Source organism: Stigmatopora nigra, chromosome 12 (assembly GCF_051989575.1).
Source record: "Stigmatopora nigra isolate UIUO_SnigA chromosome 12, RoL_Snig_1.1, whole genome shotgun sequence".
Lineage (NCBI taxonomy): Eukaryota > Metazoa > Chordata > Actinopteri > Syngnathiformes > Syngnathidae > Stigmatopora > Stigmatopora nigra.
Window position 1 is genome coordinate 9,562,163 of NC_135519.1, and position 22,761 is coordinate 9,584,923.

The 22,761-nt window shown below is 38.6% G+C and overlaps 1 protein-coding gene across 1 annotated transcript in view; it reads left to right on the plus strand.

Moving 5' to 3' along the window:
* The window catches only part of LOC144205212 (protocadherin-15-like), a 129,783-nt gene that overhangs the window by 82,301 nt on the left and 24,721 nt on the right, over nucleotides 1-22,761 (plus strand). The window contains exons 24-28 of the mRNA XM_077729419.1: nucleotides 3,725-4,030; nucleotides 4,986-5,216; nucleotides 5,738-5,854; nucleotides 12,032-12,172; nucleotides 12,589-12,701. Coding sequence (XP_077585545.1) covers nucleotides 3,725-4,030; nucleotides 4,986-5,216; nucleotides 5,738-5,854; nucleotides 12,032-12,172; nucleotides 12,589-12,701 — 908 coding nt within the window. The remainder of the gene's footprint in view (nucleotides 1-3,724; nucleotides 4,031-4,985; nucleotides 5,217-5,737; nucleotides 5,855-12,031; nucleotides 12,173-12,588; nucleotides 12,702-22,761) is intronic.

Here is a 22,761-nt window from a genome sequence, read left to right on the forward strand (position 1 = left end):
TAATAGAGTAACTACCCCATTTTGCATATAAATGGGGAATTAGCCGTAACAATGAAATGGAAATGCTCATTCAATTGCATTTATTCTCATTGGCGTTCAGTTCCAAGATGATGTCATTGTCATTCCCTTGTATTCACAATATGAGCAATCAAATATTAAGAAAACTCTGATTTGTTTTTTAAATCAAGTTGATTATTTTACACGCTTGTTTACACACATTACATCAGAGTGGGAAAAAATAGCATAAAATATGCAGTTATGGTAGCTCTCTGGCTGCAGTTGTCAGGAGTAGACTGGGTCCCTGGCAGACATCCCAATTTCCATGGATTAGACATCTAACTCTGTCACCAGGAAATATCATCAATGAAGGAATAGACAGAAATGGAGTATGAGTGGTGTTATGTAGGGGAAGGCATGCAGTTCTTGAACGATTAAATTAAAGATAACAAACTTTTTTATTTATTCCTCTTCTCACGAACGTTATATATGTATGAATGTTAATACATAGTTTTTAAACTGAACAAAACTATGACACTAACACCATGCTTCCATTGTTAGTATCAAGCCTTGCCCTGTACTTGGTCTACTTGTTAATATAGATCAATAAAAAGACCCCAGAAACCTTCAATTATAATACTGGTGAAAAGAAGACAATGGCCCGCTCGTTATTTTAGCTGTGCCTGCAATGTATTTTGTTTGCAAGCTTGGCAGACTCTCTCATGGGTTCAATTGTCCAATGTGTGGAACAATGCATCCCTAGTAAATGGTCCAAAAATGTTAGACATGCGGGCAGAGCATATGTGCATTGTACCAACACTAATATTGCGATTGGTTAAGATTTGAGAATTTAATTTTTTCGTGTTTAAAGTTCAATGTCAGTTCAAATAAATCGAAACTTAATCATTGTCAATGGCAGTGAATCATTCAGTGCATGACTTCACTCCATTATTTCTCGCCACTTGGATGTCAGACTGACTTTTTTTAAGCCAAGGAAAGGAAATATTCCTTGGATCTCACACAAGTTCTCACACTTGGTTGCACAAGTGAAACCCTTCCATATGTGAGTGAAAAATTGCCCCTAAGTGTCTTTATACTTTTTCACAATTAAATCTGCGTGTTCATTGTAAACATTAGCTTTCAAATATGTCGTCAATCTGCAAAAATTGTGTCTGTAAGCGCCAGCAATGATGGCCAGACGCATTTGAAAAAGAGGGCTTTTTATACTCTTCACACAGTGCTTCTATAGTAGTTCTACAGACATAAAGATACAACAACGAGGTTCACCACTTGAGAAATGACTTTCAAGCACTCATGCAATCTAGCAGGGTCTAAAAAGTCAAGAATGGAGGTTTCGTGTGGCCTACACACATAATGTTCACCAAGGACACTTTCCATAAGAAGACAAAGAAGGTACTGTTCAAATAAAACGCTGATGCTATATTCTCAAGGAGAACATTAAACGCCATCTCCTAAAACTTTACAATGCGTCAAGGTGGTCATACACTCCATTTTTAACTACTAGGTCCACTTTTTTTTTCTTTTTTCCATAAAGCACGTAATAGCTTTGTGTATAATAAAAAAATACATAGCCAATTAAGATTATTAAAGCAGTTTTCCCTTAGGACGGTGTCATCTCAGGTCTGGTAAATATGCAAGGGGTTTTCCAATGGAAAGAAACACACCTGGTCTTCTGTTTGGAAAAAAACAGCTTCAATATTTTGGAGAGAAGATCTTTTATTACTCTGTTCTAAGACCGGAAGTGTTTGCAGGTTTTGCTTCCTAAACAAGGAAGAAACAAACAAGGTGTTTGAATACTGCCATAGACATAGAAAAATATAAAAATAAAAAGAATATAGATTATTTTGATTTTTTTCTTTGATTTACTAAATTTTAAAAAAAATATTTACTTTTAGGAGGCTCAAACTGAGAATTCTAATGTTTATTTTGTCTATTAAAAGACAATTAATTAGGTCTTCCATTACAATTGACAATGGTAGACAGCCAATCATTTGGTTCTTTTCATCCTGCTGTGAATTTAAATGAGTTTTCACAAGTACATATCAAATCCATTTGAACTAGAACTGGTTTTTAATGCAAGGAAATACGGTAATTATAGGATGAATTCCACAATACTTCAATTAAACCAACATGAATTTACAATGATCTGGCAGAGAAAGGGTTTTAAAAATTGGTGGGTGTGCAATGTGCTTAACATGAACAAAAAGCTGATTTCCAAATTCATAAATATGAGCTCTTTTTGTCCTTGATTTTCTTCTCAATTTTAAAACAAACCCAAGTCTGTGGGCAACCCGCTTTTCAAAACAAGCAAAAATGAATAAATAGGGATTTTTTATTTCTTTTACTGCTATTGACTTGAAGAATAAGCATGTTTTCTTACCAAGGTTAAATCAGAATGCATCCCCAGCGATAAAACGTAGGCCTTGCATAAGCAAAAGTACCGTTGCCCTTTTGAACCAACGCACAATTCGTCACAAGAACTCAAATCTCCCAAATGACGGCAAGGATGAGAGGCCACATTGCCCGGGCGTGCTTTTTGCCGGCTGTGTAAATATGCAAGGTGTTAGAATGGAAAAACCCAGCTCTAATGGATCGTGTTCTGGATCAGATCGAGCACAAAACAGCTGCTGTCAGCCTCCAGGCAAATGCTTTCACTTTTCAAATGTGCTGCTCGTTGGGGGTGAATATTTATCACTTTCCGCCGTTAATGGTGTATGTAAATAATGTTACTTGCAATTTACATCGACTGTCTCTATGGGGTATTAGCTCAGTTATGACTTTTGATGTATCTTTTTAGCCTTCTACGTGGAGCTGCATACTAATGATGTTTCATCATCGATAGCTGACACTTGGTCTGATTGGCGAGACGGGCACATAAATTGCTATTTAACGTCTGAATCATAGAGCCAGTGATTTGACCCGGGAGTTGCCAGGTCTTTGTCGTGGTCTTGACCTCTAAAAGACTCACTAATTTGTCTTGTTTTGATTTGTGTTGGAATTGTTATTTACAAACCCCAATACTATTGCTTCGATTTTAGTCAGTCTTTATTTTTACTGCCAGGAGTGAAAATTTTGACTTGGTTACTGTCTTTTCTTTTTTGTGCAACCAGTCAAGGAACATGTTCTTCTCACGAGCCCTCAACATAATCAACTAATTTAGACAAATTTCTCATGTTGTACTTACACCAAACCTCCATAAGATCTTAACCACTTTAGACACTTCTAACCCCCATATCATGCATGTTTTTGGAATGTGGGAAGAAACTAGAGTATCCGGAGAAAACCCACACAGGCATGGGGAGAACATGTGAATTCCACACAGAAGGACCAACCTGGATTCAAACCCAGGACCCTAGAACTGTGAAGCCAACACGCTAACAACGGCAGCCATCGGGCTGCCCCAATTCAAATACAATTTCCAACTAGTCAAGAGTGCCAAACCACTCAATTTAATAGAGGAATCAGGTTTAATTTCCAGTCGGTATTCATCTTGTCTCGACTACATTTCAATCTGGCATGCCCAGCCTTGTCTAGTAAATTGCAGTCATTGTGGCAACTTACTGCAGGCTCTTGTCAACATTTTATCATGGCAGAGCTCAAAGAGTAGATCATGCAATTTAGTGGTAAATACTTGACGAGAACCTCTCATTTCTACTTGTTGTCAAGTTTATCATTTATTTTCTATCTGCATATCTGATCTTTGCAGGCCTCGGACCCCGATGCAGGGTCAAACGGCCAAGTGGAGTACCGAATCGTCAATCATCCAGACTTGTTTGTAATTAGCGCCAATGGAAGCATCTACACTCGAGTGCGGCTTGATCGTGAGCTCCAGGATCACTACGAGCTGGTTATCGAAGCTTCCGATGGGGCCTCGGACCCCCGGCGGACCACCTTGACCCTCACGGTGCTGGTGGCGGATATCGACGACAACAGCCCAGTGTTTTCGCAGCAGACGTACATGGTCAATGTCCCTGAGAACAGCCCTGTGGGAACAGTCATCTTAACGCTTAGCGTAAGTATTTAGTGGAAGGCCATTGAACGTGATAGTCATCCATTTTGAGTGTGGTGGTTCGACTCCTCCCTGTCGAAATGGATTGGATTTTCATTACTGTTATTGTGTTATTCCAAAATTGGAATACATGTCGACTTGAAAACTTAAAATTGGCAATATCATCTACTTCCAGTATATACTTCTCACAAGGATTAGTCAGCTGTTACTGCTGACAAAGAAAACTTTTTTCTGGTATTTGTGCTACATAATAATCAATAAAATGTAATGAAATATAGAAGAAACTTGCACTTTAGCATGCTCAAACGACCAGCTCTAAATTGTTTTATTTGTATTATGCTGTACGTATAAAGGTTTTTTTTTAGGTTGAGTGAGATGTACAGTCAAGGCTACATATTGTACATGATTATGGAAAATAGAAGTGAGGAAATAAATATGTCCTCACAATTCTTTTAAAAAACTGTCTGATGTCAAATGACTGCTGTGTATGGTTGCCTTCGTCTAACATGCAAAAAATGGCACACTTACTCTTAGAAGAGACATGTGCACACAATTTTCTGTAATCCATAAACTTGGCAACTACCAATTGGCCTCCCTATTAGCTTATAGCACACGGTCACACTGCTATAGATGGGACACTTCAGGAAGGGCATTTCTTCGCACATCTATAGGGACCCCCATGTCACTTTTAAGTTGAGCTGTTAGCACTCTACTTTGTATGATATGTTCTTAATTCCCAGTGCTGCAAAATATGTAGAGTTGTTATATAATGTAACTCTAGCTTGTGTGAGTGTAGAAAGCCCTCAAGCATGTCAGTGAGTAACACTGGCTGTGGAAGCCTTGAGGTGAAGCTCGAGAGTTTCTTTGTGTCCCCCGTGATGTAATATTGCCTCCCACGGAACAAAGTGGAATTGCAAGCTTTTCATGCCTGTGGGCTTTGTTTTTTTTTCCCCTACAGGCAACGGATGCCGACCTCTTCTCCAATGTCACCTACCGAATCAAGTCGGAGTCGGCCCGCCAAATTTTTTCTTTGAACGCCATCACCGGAGAATTGGCTGTGTTGCAGACTCTGGACTTTGAGAATCTGGCAGCTCTGGGAATGGGAGCCTCTTACACTTTCCAGGTGGAAGCTGTCGACCAGGGAGGCGTCACGCCCCCGGGGCTGGCTACCGTCACGGTCCGGATCACGGTAAGAACATCCTGACATTCAATCTCGCCTCAAGATCTCTGTGTCCTGTCACATGGTTCACGTTAGAGATCAAATTCATTTAAACTGGGATGGCTGGCATTGAATGCTCATCTTTCAATGCCATTTTGAATGGGACTTAAGGCATCGATGGAACTATTTTATGTTCAGGCCATATCGCACAGTCCTACTAAAAGAGCATATTTAGTATGCAAACAAATGAAAAGGTTTAGGCTGGAAAGAACTAGTTGTGGGAATTTTGTTCTTGTATGTCATTAAGAGCAATACAAATTGTGTTTTAGTTAAAGGGATATTTTTGCGATTTTGAAACTATATTGCTCTTGAAAATACATCTTGATTATTGTGTTGCTTTATAGACCTTTTTTTTACTGGAATGGAACTGGGAATAGAACTGAGAATTTGACAATTCCTGTTGCTTTTAGTAACTGATTTCCCAAGCATCCATGCAATTTATATGGATTTATCGCCTTTCAGTAACTATCATTGTCTCCCCTTTTTTTCAGGATATGAACGACTTCTCCCCCTCCTTTAACCAGCCTCTATATAAAGGCATGGTGGCACCCAACGCCGAAAAGGGAACAGTCATCACCACTGTGTTTGCAGAGGACCAGGACCCACCGGTGAGTACATTATTTTGACCCAAAAGTTGCAAAAAATAATGATAACTTCCACTAGTTTAAGGCAAATATACTGTGGACCCCACTTTTAAAGTTCTAACAAAATTAGAATAACACCAAAAACAACTGAACTGACTGGAAAAAAAACGTATTTCACAAATTCTGGTGCTTCTCTGCGAAGTGGTCCCTCCCATTTACGATAGTGCACACACACTCAAGGCTGTTTTGGCTGTTTTTTTTTCTTTCTTCTTTCTTTTTTGTATGAATTAGCTGTGTGTGCTTTTTATTTATTGTAATCCGTGCAAAAGAATATTTTAGAATGTTGTGTCAAAAACACCAGGCCTCCTGATGATGTAGTGGTGCCATACCTTACTTCGGTGCGTGGGATTGATTCCTGCTCGTTGGATATGTGATTGAGAGTGCAATTGGTTGTCTTTTACTATGTGTGCTCTACAACGGACCCACAACTTTTCACCTGAAGTATACTGGAATAGGCCGAAGTACCCCACAACCCTGTGAGGGATAAGCGGTGTTGAAAATGAATGAGATTCTGACTCCATGTCAAGCCACAGGTAACTGATGTATAGAAGTGGAATGGTGACCAGCGGGGATTCACCAAACCCGTTGACAAGTGCACATTTGCAGTTCTCTTTCTAATTAAATCATGCCGTCACCCAACGTGTTACAAAGCCTTCAACCCACGTGTTCTTTTTAATGAAGGCGTACGAAAGAACGCCTCGGCGAGGTCTCGCTCGCGCTCACGTCACCCTTTGTACATCAGACGTTTCATTTGTTCGCTCGTTTCACGCCACGCTCTTGAAAGTTCCCACAAGCCTGCGTGCTTTCATTGACACACCCTCTGTACATTCTCACTTCCATTCTCTCACCGACTCCGATGAGTCATCAGCTTTTAGCCTCTGACAGACTTGTACTTGAGAATATATAGTACTTGTTCTCTTCTTTTTTTTTTCTCCCCTCCACATCTGCCGAGTTTCTTCCGGGACTAGAGTAATAATGACTTTAGTCTATTTTTTATTCCAGAAGCCATCCGTCACAAAGCGAATGTTGCATAATGCAGTCACGAACTTGTCGCTAGAAAAACACAATGACAAGAAGCATTGAATTGAGTAAATGTTCTTTGCCATTCATTACGACAAACTTCTACCTAACGCGACTTGAGACTCAAGAGTTCTTCACAAGCTCATTTTTTTCTCCTATACTCTTTAGAACTCTTTCAGTTGAAGGTTTAAAAGACTTACTGACCTCCTCGTACCGCCCTCAGGGTTTCCAGCAGTCAAGGGATTAGAGCTTTTATTGTGAGCCGTCCTTTACGTTTTGGAACTCTCACAGGCCTTAGATTTGCACCTTTGTCAATCCTAACTGAGGGTGTAGTATTGTTTTCAGTTTCAATGCGTCTTGCTGAACTACTTGTTGTTTTTCTTGCTTTGTTTGTCACTGTCACTTCTGACCATGCAAGCTTCAGCTTTTCTTCTAAACTGCTGAAACAGAAAAGGGGATCCGACAATACGAAATAAACTGAACTGCTAAATTGGAATGATTTGATTGAGGGGAGAAAAAATTCTCACGCTGAATTAGAAAAATGTGTGGATTGATTGTTCATATGAATAGAATTCATTTTGAATGAAATGGAAGAATGTCAAACCTTTCTGAATGAAGTGGAAAAATTCTAAATGGTGTAGAATGGATAATTATTAACTGATTTGGAATGAAATGAGATCATTTGGATGTTTTTGCATGAAGTGGATAAGAAATCATGTCGGATGATTTACAATAAAAGGCAATACTGAAAATAGGGACATAATGTTCAATGATGTTCATCTAAGTAGAATAACGTTGAACCTTTTTGAAGTGGAAATACCGTAAAGCTTGAAGAATTTTTGGAATCAAATGGAATGTGGAACAAAGTAATTCAAGGGCACCTCCTGATCACTTTCTATTAATATTTGCAATTTCCTGTTCTTTGGAGGCAATTCTTTCTGGTTGATTTCATGCCAAATCTTGTGACTTTTTGGGACATTTTGATTCAGGTTGAGGTCAGGTGACTCATCTGACCACATGTCATCACCCTCAGGATGACCTGACTTATTTCTACAATGTAACATTTCACTGTTTGCATCGTTCCAGTGCAAAACTCAAGAAACTGCAATTATTATCTTGACCTCATTATCAAACGTTCACCCGCCCTTCCTAAGTTGCCGTGGATTGAATGTCTTTCACCGCCGATGGCTCTGAAACATATGACCGTCCTCACATTGTACACCACACAAGGTGAAGCTTTAGAAACCTTTGCGAGATATGAGAATTTTGCAGCTACATGGTCAGAGTACTCGAGCAAGCGTAAGTGCGACGCTTTGACTGACACACCAATTGGATTTCCTAACAGGAGTGGACTAACCCAGTCTCTTATTGACCGAAGGCTCAAAGCATTTTATTGACAGAGTGCCTGTCAAAGGCTAATACAATATGTATCAAAAGCAGACAGTGTAGTACATCTCTGTCAAAAGTTTTGAACAGTTGCAACCATCCCTTTTAGCTGTGTGGGCAGACAAATATCTCTCCCGCTTGCACCACAAGAGTTGTGATGCTTGTGATGTAGAAAAGTGGACCGTGTTTTCACCTAATGCTCTATCATTTTGAATGAGATTACCATGGATACAAATGCTCCTGAATGCATTATTTTTCATGGATAGGTTTGAAAGGTCCTTTATTAATGGCTTGATCCACCACCCCCTAACAAAAAAGGAAAAAAAAGAAGAAAATCTACCACTGTCTAGTGTGTTGTAAATGTTAAAATGTATTTTTAAAATATGATAATGTGTTTTGATTGGGAATTGAGTTTGGCTATTTAGCATTTAACATTTTGATTTACTTGGAAGTTGCTTCATTTGGCAATGGCATAATAAGTTGACTTTAATTTGTGTGGAGTAAACACGGTTGATTTTGTTTTGATTAGTTAGGTTTGGTTAGGGATAAAAAGCATGACATAATAATATTATTTTTTGGCTTTGTCCATTTTAGAAAATGAAAAGTTAAAGTGAGATGTAAATGAGCTAACAAATTGGGATGGCAAGGAGAAATTGAGAACTTGAATTTAGATTTTTTTTAATGTTTAAATTGCACAAGTAATGAAAGGTATATATATTAAATATTTAATCTAAAATGTATATTATATTTTCAAGAAACTGTTTAATTCAAAAATACGAACAGATTAAATATATCTCCCAATTTAATTTATATATGAGAAAAATATAATCGATTCAAATATATATATATATTTCAATTCTATAAAAAAACAAATGCGTAAATGAAAATCACAAATATCCTCGAATTGCTAACACTCCTCCAATTGTTAATTGATGGTACATCTGTTCCTTTCAATGGCTTTTTTTCCTTTTAACTTTCCTATTGTGAATATTCCCCAAATTAATCATTTTGAAAAATGATTGCATTGGGAAATGTCATTTAGTAAAGCATTTTATCGTTGTGGGTGACAAACAACTATATTAGGTGCAAATGAGTAAAGCATGCCTTTTTGAGTGATGGATACAGATTGTCAAAGAACAACTGATAGTTTTTTTTTTTTTAAATCACACAGACATCTGGACTTATATTTATTGGATACAATGACGCATCTGCATTCTCAGAAACATGACAAATAGATTTCAGTAAACAGCTGAATAAAATGTTATTAGTGTTTGTGCTGAAGATTTTGCATACTTACTGCAAATTACTATTCCTTCTGCATTCGGTTTCTATGAAAAGCACATCCGCCTGCAATTGGTGTTAATATTCCGTCATGTACAATTTCCTCTTTCCTCCTAAAGGTGACCTTGATTTTGATGATCCCCACATAACAGAAGAGCATTTATGATTGCATAGCTCCATAGGATTAAATTAAAAAGCAAACGATAAAAAAAAGACCTGATTAGATTGCCAATGGTGTATGTGCAAAGAAGGTTTACAGAGAAAAACGACGCCCATTGCGGGGCTTACGATCTAGTGCAAACACCATTCTGGAGTTTTATTGCCGTCATCCTCCAAAAACTCCTCCGAGATTTTTCTGGAGAGTTTCCTAAGCCCTTAAAGACATATATGTGAGCCAAAAGCTCCTGGGTGTCATGTTCATACTTAAAATATTCTTGTGTCACTTTCAGGCTGGCCACTCCCAGAGGCCACAAAAAAAGATTATTAAAAGATCATTTCTGCCCATAGGTATGGTGGATTATTACAATGAAAGGAACGAGGAAAAAATGAACACGCCTATGAGGATAAAATCGTACTATTAAGACTTTAATCTTATAATATTACAAGGAAAGTATTGTAAGATGAGATTCATGTCATTAAACTGTTTTATTTTACATATTGCATATAAGAAAAAAGTCGTGATATTACAAGTCATTACATTCCGTTACTTAAGGTGATCTTTAAGCAGTCGGGTCTAAAAGCGGTTAGCACATTTTCTCCCACATCCCATAACATGCTTGTTAGGCTTGTTGAACATTATAAATTATCCCTTGGAATGACTGAGTGTGAATGGTTGACAGTCTACTCCTGTGATTGGCTGGCTACCAATAGCCAAATTGTTGGCTCTAGGACCCCTCCGAAGTATACTGCTTCAAATGAAAATCAGCACAATGATTTAAACTAATATCTTGTTGCCGCTACCAGGCAAGTTAAATAATTCACATGGCTTTATGCACTTTACATAATGTTGCTAAAGATTAAGGATTTTATTATTCGTGAAACTGATTCTGAAATACAGCCTCGCAAGATTCTCATCTTCTTTCATTTTAAATGAGGCAGTTCACATCCACGTAAAGTGCAAAGCAGCCAATTTAGCTAAATTACCCATCCATTCGTAATACCTAATGTAAGGGTATGTAGTATAATGACTTTAATCTTGTTGTATTATGACTTTTCTGTTGTAATATCACATCTGACTTTATTCTCGTAATATTGCTACTTCAATCATCATTCATTCATTTTCTCAACCGTTTATCCTTACTAGTGTTGCGGGTGGTGCTGGAGTCTTACCCAACTGACTTCAGGCCAGAGGTGTGGGACACCTTAAATTGGTGGCCAGCCAATCGCAGGGCACGAAGAGACGGACAAACATTCCGTCCCATACTCGTACGTAGGGGCAATTTAGAGTGTTTAACCAGCTTACCCTGCATGTCTTTGGGATGTGGGAGAAAATTGGAGTACCCGGAGAAAACCCAGTTTTTTTGTGGCCCTAACAATCCATCGTATTTACAGGATAAAGTGCAGAAAGAAAAACTTCCAATGAGGAGCTGTGTTTAATCTTAATCCTTAAGCGTCTGCTATCTACTAATTATTTAATGCACATGATTTATAAGACAGACTGCAGGGATAAATTTATCAACGAGGCGGTACTGCATTTTCAATATTATTGAACAGAAGAGCTGAATTCATAAATAACCTATGATTTATACATGTGAGTGCAATCAAGGGCTGACTGTCAAGACCAATGAGATGCAAAAACCATAACAAAATTCATCATTCAAGGACTTAGTTATTTCTGAAGAATATTAAGCAGAGGGTGCTCATTAAGAAAAAATGAAAATAATAGAATAAAGCAGTGCAACATTATGGCAAGTGCACCATCTTTTACACGTCATAGTTCTACAACAGCATCTATATACGTTGTTTGACCTCTAGATTTTTGAGAAGCTTCAATATTTCGGGGAAAAATCTGAATTTAAGTTCATTGAATTGGATGGTTTAACCTCATTTAGATAATGTTTGGATCTTTTAAACCTTGTTTTTTTATATTTTCAAATCATGTTGCTGAGCAACTGAACTCATGTTCATTGGACGTCTAGCGACGTTGATTGCAGCCAATGAGAGTGAAATGGTTAAAAATGCATTGAATTTTTTTTCTGGTAGGCCCTAAGTTCCTTATGTTTTTAAGTAGATACATTTTCATAGCTCTTAGATATGAATTTGTCCCAAATTTTACATTATATTCTGTTCTAAGTAATCTTTAAAAACCTTGAATTTCCTTTGTTGAAATCTGAAAAGACCCTGCATAATGATCATGTTCTGTATTTATTTTCTTTCTGCCTTTTGGAGTCTCCGGCGTCATTTGTGAGTCACTATAATCTTGTTTTCTGTTTTTTTTTTTTTGGTGCTTTTCAGGGTACCCCAGCCAGTTTTGTGCGCTACAGAGTGGATCAGGAAAGGTCGCCATACAGTGGGAGCATCTTTGATGTAGAAGAAGTGACCGGAAGGGTCATCACCAAGGTCAACCTCAATGAAGAGCCCAGTGTTACCTTTAAAGTGAGTAAAGCCTTATAAAGCATTGATGGACACACATTCTTATTTATAATAGGTAATTTGGAAGAGAAAAATGTGTTTTAAAGCAAATAATCGTTGCCAGCCCCCCTGTCAAAATTGGACTTCTATGGGCGTCAACAGGACTCACTCACAGCCATCTGTTTACTCGATGACATATTTTTCCTGCTTGGTACAAGCAAAGATTGTACATTTGCAGTGTCATACAAAACCATCATCCAATTTTTTTATATATATTTTAACAAGAGAAGCAAGTGCTCCAGGACATTTGCTTCTAATGAGGATGTCTCGGACATGATGTTACGACAAAAAATCTTCCCTAGCTCTATCTTCTTGTTGTTTGTAATTTGAATTATGGCGACTACAACATGATGTGTGTCTATGTGTGTGTGTGTGCACAGTTGTTTGTCACAGCCTTTGACGACGGCGAACCAGTGAAGACGAATAGCACCTTGGTGGAGATCACCGTACTTCAGCCTTCGCGGATTCCCATCTTTACTCAGGAGGAATACAGGTAACAATTGAATCATTGCAGTTGATTGGATGTCTATTGCCGTCAGTGGCAAAGGAGGTAATGATGCGCAGAAATTGCTTTGCCTTGACGTGCATTAGTCTCGTTTTACTGTCTTTTCTATTTTAGCCACATGAACCATTTTCCCGTAGGGCTGGGTAATATGGCCTAAAATAAAATACAATTCTTTTTATTTTTTGGGACAAAAGAAACGTAGAATTTTTCCCCCCCTCTTTTTAAAGAAGGAATGTAATTGTTCTTTCTTTCTCCCGATCCCCCTATAGCCATATTTGTGCTATCAGCCACAAAATACAGAGTTCAATCTTCAGTGGGTTCAACCTTCTTGTGTGTAGTTTGCCCTAGGCCTGCGTAGGTTTTCTCCTAGTACTCCGGTTTCCTTCCACAACCCCAAAACATGTATTATATGCTGGCTGAACACTCTAAATTGCGCCAAGGTATAGGCTTAAATAGTTATCTGTCTCCATATGTGCCCTTTGTGTGGCTGGCAACCAATTTAGGGTGTCCACCGCCTGTTTGGCGCTGGGATAGCCTCCAGCACCCCCTGCAGTGCAGAAAATGATTGAATGAAAATGCCGCCCATCTTACTTAACCAGAGACTCAATTATTTATCTTTATAAAAAATAACAAACAAATTACACCACCTCTTTTGGCCTTCAGCTGTTACAAACTGTATAAAATATTAACAAAGTGAAATCCACCCAAACGAGCGGGTTTGGCAGGCAGAGTTCTCTCATCAATTTGCCAAATGACTGACAATTTGCATCCCAAAACTTAGCAGATAGTTTGTTCATCAAAACATTACAATTTAGGCCTGAGTTGACCTATCCAGCCTATATTTAGGAACTGATTAACCCCACTCAGGCAAAACAAGTTGTGCAGGGTGACTCAAATGTTAAAAAAAAAAAAATCAGCGAGAATGTAACACACTTCATTTACTGTCGTCTCTTTTTGGCAGGATTAAGCATTGACACAATTAACCTGTCGTAAAGGGCAAAGCCGGTCTCTATTTCTCAGGGTTGCTGATGGGCTGCCACGCGAGGCGGTGCGTGTCCAAGCACAGTCCGCCAAAAGCCTGATGTTGCAATGACTCAGGAGGAATCCGCCGAGTGATTTATAATTAAACCACACATGGATTATTAACACTCCGGCTGAAGCGGCTTTGAAGAACTCGCTCATTACCTTCGCACGTCGTCTAGGAATATGCTACGTGGCGTACTTGCAGCAGGCACCTGTCTGAGCCTGTTCCCGGCTAAACTAATAGCAAAGTTGGCTCTGGCGTGATTAAATGGGAACGCTCAATTTAAGTGGATTGATTTACGAGCTCGAGTGTCAGTCAGCACGGGCAGACGAGCCGCTGTGACCAAATTTGACATGCTATTAAGCATCAGATGGTGGATATTAACGCTATGACAGAGTTGTGTCAGATGCCATTCTCGTTTGTGTTTTTTTTTTTAATTTTGCACACTTATCATACGTACTGGCATGATCTAATAATGAGTGCTAGATTGGAAAAGGCTGTATTTATTGGATATGTTTCAAAACTTGGTAATTAAATCACTCGCCCCTTCAGTTCAAAATGGATTGGAACTAATATTCAACCATAATTTTGTGAATGTGTGAATGATGGAAATTAATGTGAATAACAAACCATTAGGAGATGTATCATCTTGAAACTTCAAAATATGTTTTCCACTGGAAATAAATTGGCCCTTTGTGTCTGGCATTCCCACCAAGAGTGGATGAGTGAACCTACTTGCTTTTCAGTTCATATGAAAAGCAGGTGCTGAATAAATGATATAATTCCATATTGCAACACTTCCAGAGAGACAGTGAGCACGATGAAGTAGTGCAGAGCGAGTGTTTTTATTGTTTTATTCACCATGTCGTTGGCTTGAAGCAGGAATATTGGAGAAATCAGATTTCGTAAATAGGTTGATGCTGTGATTTGAGTTTCTTTTTTTCTCTGACTCCCATTGTAACTCAATTTACTTGTATTAAGTGGGATTTGGAAATTTGGAGTTATTGTTAGTCGAGGCATCACTGTTGGTGTACGTGAAGCGACTACTAGAGTCTCCTTGGTTTGGTTTTATTAAGAATTCACGGTACGTATAATTCACACAGAGCTCATAACAGTGGTGTTGTATTATCAAGACAGGTTTTGTTCTAGTCTTGGATTGTAAAAACTAGTACTGGACACTCAAAAGTAGTACTGAACACAAGACTTTTCTTGGGCTTCTATCCGGCTTGGTGTTGATTCTCAAAAATCCCACAGATTTTTGCATTCACTTTAATTCTCTTGTTGAATGCAGTCTTGAGAAGAAAAAATTGGTTTGGTTACCGCAATTGCCTCTTGTTCTGACGATTTGAATAATGGCTACAAAACCTTCTGCTTACTGTTTACCGTTTTTCTGAAGTTGCTTAGGTTTCCAAAGGTTATGTTACCTTCAATTGTGCATTGAAATTCCCTGGCTACTTTTGACCAACCGCTTCTGTCCGACAATCACAAAGGGGGAAAACCGAAAGCCTAGTTGTCTATTGGGGCGGGATTGGCTCAGAACAATGCTGAGCCATTGCATCAACTGACCTCGGTTGCAAATAATGAGCCATGAAAAAGTATTAGCTAGGTGCCGGCTCCTCTCTCTCCATGGGTGTCCAATCTGTTGGCTCCTTTAGAAGAGAGATTCGGCTTCTATTTTTCCCCTAAGAGAGCCCACAAATCAGCACACCTGAATGTCCAGAGGAGCTCACGTCCGTCACCTCTCAGCCAGTAAGTTATATGAGCAATCAGGTAACTTGGGGCCGCAGCTCGGGGGCACACGATCAGAACGGCTCTGCTGGGTTTTGGCCGGCTTAATGATTTCTGCCCGAGCTTTACGGTCGCTCCCGTCCATCTGTCAGAGGGAAATGAGGGCCCCCGGCCGTCGTTAGCTACAATAAATGATTCCTCACGTTGTTTACGCCGTGGACTCGCACCTGCCGTTTGTTGCGGAGCTTTTCGGATCACGTCGGCATGAGCTGTTTATGTAAGCAGCTCATAAAAGGGAGAGCAAACAATAAAGTGCCGTGTATAGGCTGTTATTTGTTATCGTCTAATGACTTTTACAGGATAGGTGTGCTTTTTTTTAAAGATAGATGGTGTTCATTTGTTGCATACAAGATGTTTATTAATACCAATAAAGGGGCATATGTTGTCAAGTGGATAGAACGGGTAGCTAAAGTGGGAAATAGATACAGAATAATGGCCAGTAATGTTAATATTAACCCATTGAAGGGGAATGAATCATATTATTACGGGATTGAAGGAATAACATTTGTATGGACTTTTCTTTAAGTCTGGGATAGGCTGGCTACCAATTCAGGGTGTCCCTGAGTCAGTTGGGATAAGATCCAGCACCCCCTGTGTCCCTTCAGACAATAAATGATTGGATATTGGTTAAGTAAAATAGTAACAAAATGAATGAAGTGAATAATCCTGGCAAAGCATTATTAATAGGTCCAAAGAAGGTCAAAATCTCAGACAGTGCCCTAAGGCTCATGCAAGGAAGAGATATCTTTAAGTATTTCAGCGAAAAATGCAGGGAGGGTGATAAACTTGCAATATCTATCAAATCCATTGCAACTTGAATGGTTTGAAATTGTCATTTTTCAGAGCCATTGACAGTGAAGACATTTAACCCATGTTGGCTGGGAGGGTTTGGAAACTTTTAGCACAAAACATGAATCTATAGTCCTTGTTTTGATGCAGAGGAAAGCTACAATTTGACCACCCTTAAAACTTTGAGGCAAATGTGCTTACCTGCACACAGAAACACTTTGACAAATAAATTTACGTGCTTCCTCAAGCACTTTAGGGGCCCAACTATTCATATAACAGCAATTAAAATATCCATTTTCTATATTATATCCTCTTAAAAGGCCGATGCAAGTAGCTTTTAGTGCCCATACAGCAAATTTGCTGCCCTCTTTTTCCACTAATAGTCATCACAATAAAATCAACTAAGGTAAAAGTCATGAATTATTCTCAATTTGGGAAAAATATGCATAGCAACTTTTCATTTTAATTTCCTTGGAGTCATCTAAGTTTTGTGGCCGTTTGGCAAACTGCTGTCTTTATTTCATTGACCTGCAGAGGAATTAATAACATTTAGCAATAAGAAGTAATGATAATTCACACAATGAAGAGAAAGTCATGAAATCTTACTCCCAAATGGTTATCATTCATCTCCATTATTCATCTCCTAACTCCCACACTAGCATAAGATATTACTTTTTTTTTCCTAATAAAAATGTTCATTAATCTTAATCTTTTCATGCATTTGATAATATGCAAGAAATTATACTTAGGGGCTGATGCACAATCAAAAAAGGGCCCATTCCCAGAATTATTAATCAAATTAATTTGTGAAATTTCAATATCACCCACATTTCAAAGACAGATTGGACTTACATTAGAAGAGGAAGGGTTGCCCAATGAATTTGATACAACCAACTGTCTTATTTCAATTGTATTGTACGTCTACTAGTGATAGATAAAAATAGCCACAAGATTGGAAGTCTATCACCGTCTGCACCTGCCGTATCTCGAACACGACTCTAAATTATGTACTCGCGTGGCATTTACAAAAGCATTTGTAGAGCAGAGATTCTCCACACCGCAAAATGCAGACCCCCCACGGTTCCAACACCTCTGCCTTATCTTGTCAACGTCACGGTGGTGTCGGGCCCCAGGCGGCGCCGACTGACACCTGGTTGCCGCCCGCGCTTTTCGTGGCGTGTCGTTCAGGCTGGTACGTTGATACCAGGACTCGCTGCCGTAGCCTGTAGACATGACTTCCCCCTCCCGTGTCATAGAGTGTGTATGTGGGTTTTTTTGTTTTGTTTTTTTACTCATTTCAATATGAAAGGAATGAATAGTGACTTTAGTGTTGCAAATCATATTGCATTGCTGAGTATGCCTCTGGAACCGCAGTTTTGCTTCCTGTGTGGTTGCAGAAGCAGTTTTGGATTGGGGCAAAGTGGAGTGTCCCTGACTAGATGGCTGGTGGGGTGGGGTTGTATATTTTTCTATTTATTCAGTGCCAACTTGATATATGACTATGAAAAAAAAATGTTGTACAATTCACTTGTACACTTTTTTCCTTAAAAATAACACTACAAATCTTTTACACAACTTTTACTATTTAAAATGTATGTGAAAAACAGAAAACCATCAATACCAAATAAGAGCAATTGAGAAAACATTAATGATGACGAGGAGATTGTTTAAAAATACATATTTATTAATCATTCATCTGCAACTATTTTAATCATCATTTAGAGCCATTGCTTTCATTGCAAAACCTCTTTATTGAACGTACTATCCTTTGATTGTTTACATATTCAATATTTTACAAATAGAACCAGTAACCTCATCATAATCACTTAACTCTTTCAATGCTATTGAAGAAGATAGACGTCCAATCATGTAGCTCTTTTCTAACATGTAACAAGTTGTTATTATTGTGGCCAACATGGCCCAAAATGTGATATCCAGCAGGTCTTTCTAGTTTGTTTTTTCATTACAAAAAAAATCACATTTGCTCTACAAAGTTAACCGAAAAAAATAGAATTCACTTTGCTGTACAGTGCTGTTGAGGATGTATTTCAGCAGAATAATATAACTTCAGTTTTTCTGCTTTGGTTGTGTTTGATGTGAGTGTTTTCATTTCATCAGCTCCGAAAAGCAATTCTTTTCACATCCCCTTTGTCACACCTGTATAGTACTAATCTCCCTGCCTCGACCCTTCTGTTGAAAATTCTTAAATCGGTTCCACCACAGCCTGATAAGAATTCTGCCACTTCCTGCCATTTGTAGCAAGTTCCAACAATGTCCTCTCTCTACCTTGCTTCTCATATCCTGTCAAAGAAAAGGAAATAGGAAATACCTCTTATTTGGTCAGCAACCATCATTACAAAGATTATATTTTGTCACTGTAATCATGAGAACATGAGGGATTCTGGGTACACCGTCATGATTCGTTTTCTCAACCAAGCACACCACCTTCAACCCTCATCTTATCTTTTGTTAAAAAAAAAAAAAAACAGGAAAAGTCCAGAAGGCGGCATATTTAGAAACAAGGTGACAGCTATTTTTATGCCCAATCAATCAGGCAACAGTCACTGACAAAATGATTTAATTGTCACTTAGCTTCCTTATCTCTTTGTCAAAGAGTGAACACCTTCAATAATTTGCATAATGTGATTGGAGATCCACTCCATCAAGATTGAGACAGTTAGAGGTGATCATTCAATTGTTTTCACCGTTTAATAACACATAATATGGAAAAATTTATTGCTAATAAATTGGCAATTCATTTGAACTGAGAGAGTAGCAACGAATGAACATGAGCCAATGTGCTGCCAACCTTCCAATTTCAAATGGACTGGATATTTAGAGTCATAAATGGAAGTAAATGTGTTGAAAGTCAAGTGGAAGTCCAACCCGAAACAAAACCCTTCTGTCTTTGGCGGGAATGATACCTCCACCAATTAACTTTGTCAACTGTGAGTTTGCCAGTTTAAGCTTTTTGGGAAAATTGTATGAGAGGCTTTGCTCTCACGCAGGTCACTTATTTTTAGGCAGTTTAGAGTAACTTCTTTGTTAAGTCAGTTAATGTGCAAGGGTTGCTATCCTAGTTCAAGTGGATTGATAAACCCATTTAAATTCACAACAGAAAGATGGAAAGAGCCATATGATTGGATGTTTATTACTGTCTGAACATTTATTCATTTGTCCCTCCCAGAACTATCAATGGCACTAAAATATGATCATTCACATAATATAAACTGTACAGTCAGCTAAAAAAACAACTCTATTATAATGAGTATTAGCATCAATGTTCAATAGACTTTGCTTTATCTTTAAACAATGGTCATCTCAATATAATCCAATAAACACTAACATATAACTCAACTTTCAAGAAAATAAATGCCTTTCTCGTAGTGACTGTGAGTTTGCTAATGGTCTGGCTTGACTTTCAACTGCTGAGGTGTGTAATCAAACGGAGCTGATATGATTCTTGCCGCTCAGTACACACAAATTACAGCTGCCATAAATCGAGAGGCGGCCATGGTCACAATGGGGCGAGTGTGCCTTGAGTGCAGATTCCACCCCATCACGTCGTCTCTCTCTCTCTCTCTCTGACCCCTTGTTGTGCTACACTGACTGATTTGTGATATGTCTTCTCATTCTGGCCGAGTGTCCCGCCGCCGTTTATACAGTGCGCTATCATTGAGAAGTTTTTGAGAGGAGACATTGCGGGTAATTGAGTTTTCAATTGCTTGTTTAAAATTGTAGCAGGCTTTCTGCAGTGTTGGGTGAGAAATCATATCAATAATTCTGGTTTTTGTTTCCATATTTCTGTCTATAGCTTGATTTGTACAGGTTAATACTACTTGTGGGCTCTTGGAAATTGGCTGATTACTGGCAAATTGTTGTGTTAATTGCCAGATACTTGGGAAAATTAGCAAAGACTGTAAATGAGTTTATTCCATTGACATTATGGCTGCTCCACCAGGAGGTCCATCAAGGTGCTTTGAAGAGTCTCCAGCCTGTCAAGGCGAAACAATTTCAAGGCCTGTTTATAACTAACTTCTACCCTCATTTCCCCTCAAAACGAGTTCTTGTTTGCGTGTGGTTTTCATGATTTGTTCTGCTCACGAACTTCCCAAACAATGGTTGATTTTCTATTGGAAAAGAGCCAAGTTGGAGCCACATCTTCTTTCCCAAAATGTACGTTACGTGAGCACTCAACACTGTTTGAAATAGATCAATAGGTGAATGTAGAAAGGTAAAATTTCATAAAGGGGATTTTGCCATAACTTGTCTCTTAGGTCTTTGGCTGTCATTAACGGTGGTGGGAAATAAGCTCCCATGTCTTTCAATTCAAATGGGTGTAATATTTTTGAAGCGGCAAAACAGAAAGACAAAAAGAGCCTCCTTTCTTCTTGTTATAGCTCTATCGGACCAGATTTACTGTAGTCTATTAACTTTATCAACATGAGGGAGCATAACCGCTTAACACAAAATATTCAGAACAAGAGGGCAATTATGTTTAATTATTATTGAGGTAAATTTCACAAATATCTGCCTTCTCATAACATAAAGTTACATGCTTGAGACGAACTAGCCAGCGTTGGATTTTGTGCCATTTGTTTGTAGTCCAAATACAAACTCTCAAAGTCTCCAAAACAAACAAAAAGAGTTTAAATGCTTTTTGTTTTGGAAAAAATAGTTACCCAGGGGATGTCAAAAGTAATTACATTTGATAGAGTTGCTCTCGAAAATGGCGCAATTGCAAGCACACATTGTGTGACAAGTGTGGTTTTATACTTCATCCTTTGAGTATTTTTGACTGAAAAATGTCAAAATGTTTCTTTTTTTTTGCCATACACCTGGGAACTTGTGTAGAAGAATATGCCTCATGCGTGTGTTTGCATACTTAACCAAAGTGTTACACTGAGCGAATAATGATAAAGAGTGAGTCATCTTGACTTTGCCTTCAGGGCTGATTGGTATTTTACAGCTCCAGCAGTTCCGCAAGGCTTCACAGGAAACCAATTTCCCAGTGAAAAGAGTACAGTGCATAGGAAAAAGACACAAGTGTTAAAAAAGGAAAATAAATGACACTGCTTGAGTGCTCGCCAGAGTACAAAACGTAATCTTTTAGACAGTTGGCATGTGGAACCGCCACCTTGTGTTTACCTGGCGTAAAGTTTTCAAACCAGAAAAAGGTGAGGAAAGTGATCACAAACTTGGAAAACAATCTATCCACCTTGCAGTCTCAGAGACAAGATCGTCCCGTAATAACCACTGTATGGAATTGATTGATGCACGCGACTAATGCGATGTTTGGCTAATGTAAATGGATTTTGTTTATAGCTGGTGAGCTGTTAGGTTCAGGTATAGAATAATTACGGGTTGGTGGGCGTCAGGGTGACAGAAACTGGTCAAGAGTGTCACTTTATTGATGCAGCCTTGACGTGACAAGTTGACGTAGGATGCTTGGATTCAAGCCTGGATGTGATTTGGATCAAATGTATGCTCAGTGCTGTGTTTGAATTTCAAATGACACCAGTTTTATTCAGGCAACAGGGATAATGGTAATATGGAAATAGAATGGAAATGGTTTGCAAGTGTGGACCTAAATTAATTCAATGGCTGCTATTACTGGCAAAAGACATCAAGTTTGAGAATTGAAAGTCACCTCAGGCAGTGCATTACTGAATTTGATAAGTCGGACTCCTCTCAGCCAAATCATTTTGTTTGTAAAGTAAACCGAAAAAGTGCAACATAGCTTTAATCCCATTTTGTAGTTTGTTAGACCAGAGTTAGTAACCCCAAGAGATGTAAGCAAAGGACAAGCTTTGGTTAAATGGATCTTTTCTAGTTCATTGCCATTAACAGCGATAGACTTCCAATGCAATTTGACTGGACTTGATCGAATGGTCGCTGCCAGGTGTCTCATTCAAAATGGATTTGATGTCTATCTCTGCCAATGGTATTGATACACAAAATCTTCACTCAAGTCAACACTTACTGTAGAAACTCACCTTAGGACTTGGGTTACCACAAAACAACTTTACATCTTCCTGCTTTTATTATTTATTTTGCATGCATCAAATCTCCTTTCCGTAATTGGATATGACACAATAGATTTACAGGTTTTTGCTCTCTGATCTTAAATCAACAACATTTTAGTGCTCCATTTCATTATAAAGAAAAGCATGTCAATCCGACCATACGTCGTCGGTAAGGTAAGCTTTTTCGATCTGATGTTTTTCACGATACAGCAGGGAGCCCACTCGTCGCCATCACTGTGATTAACATTGAAGCCAATTTTAGATTTCGCTCACACTGAGCACATCATTTGGGACTTTAGAGTTGATAAATGTTGAAAAAGGTGTAATTAGCGCTATTCATGCTGCTCTGTGCGTTGCTATGGCCCAGGGATAATTTTCCATAGATTTTCCTAGGCTTCATCCTCCCAAACATCCTACCGGA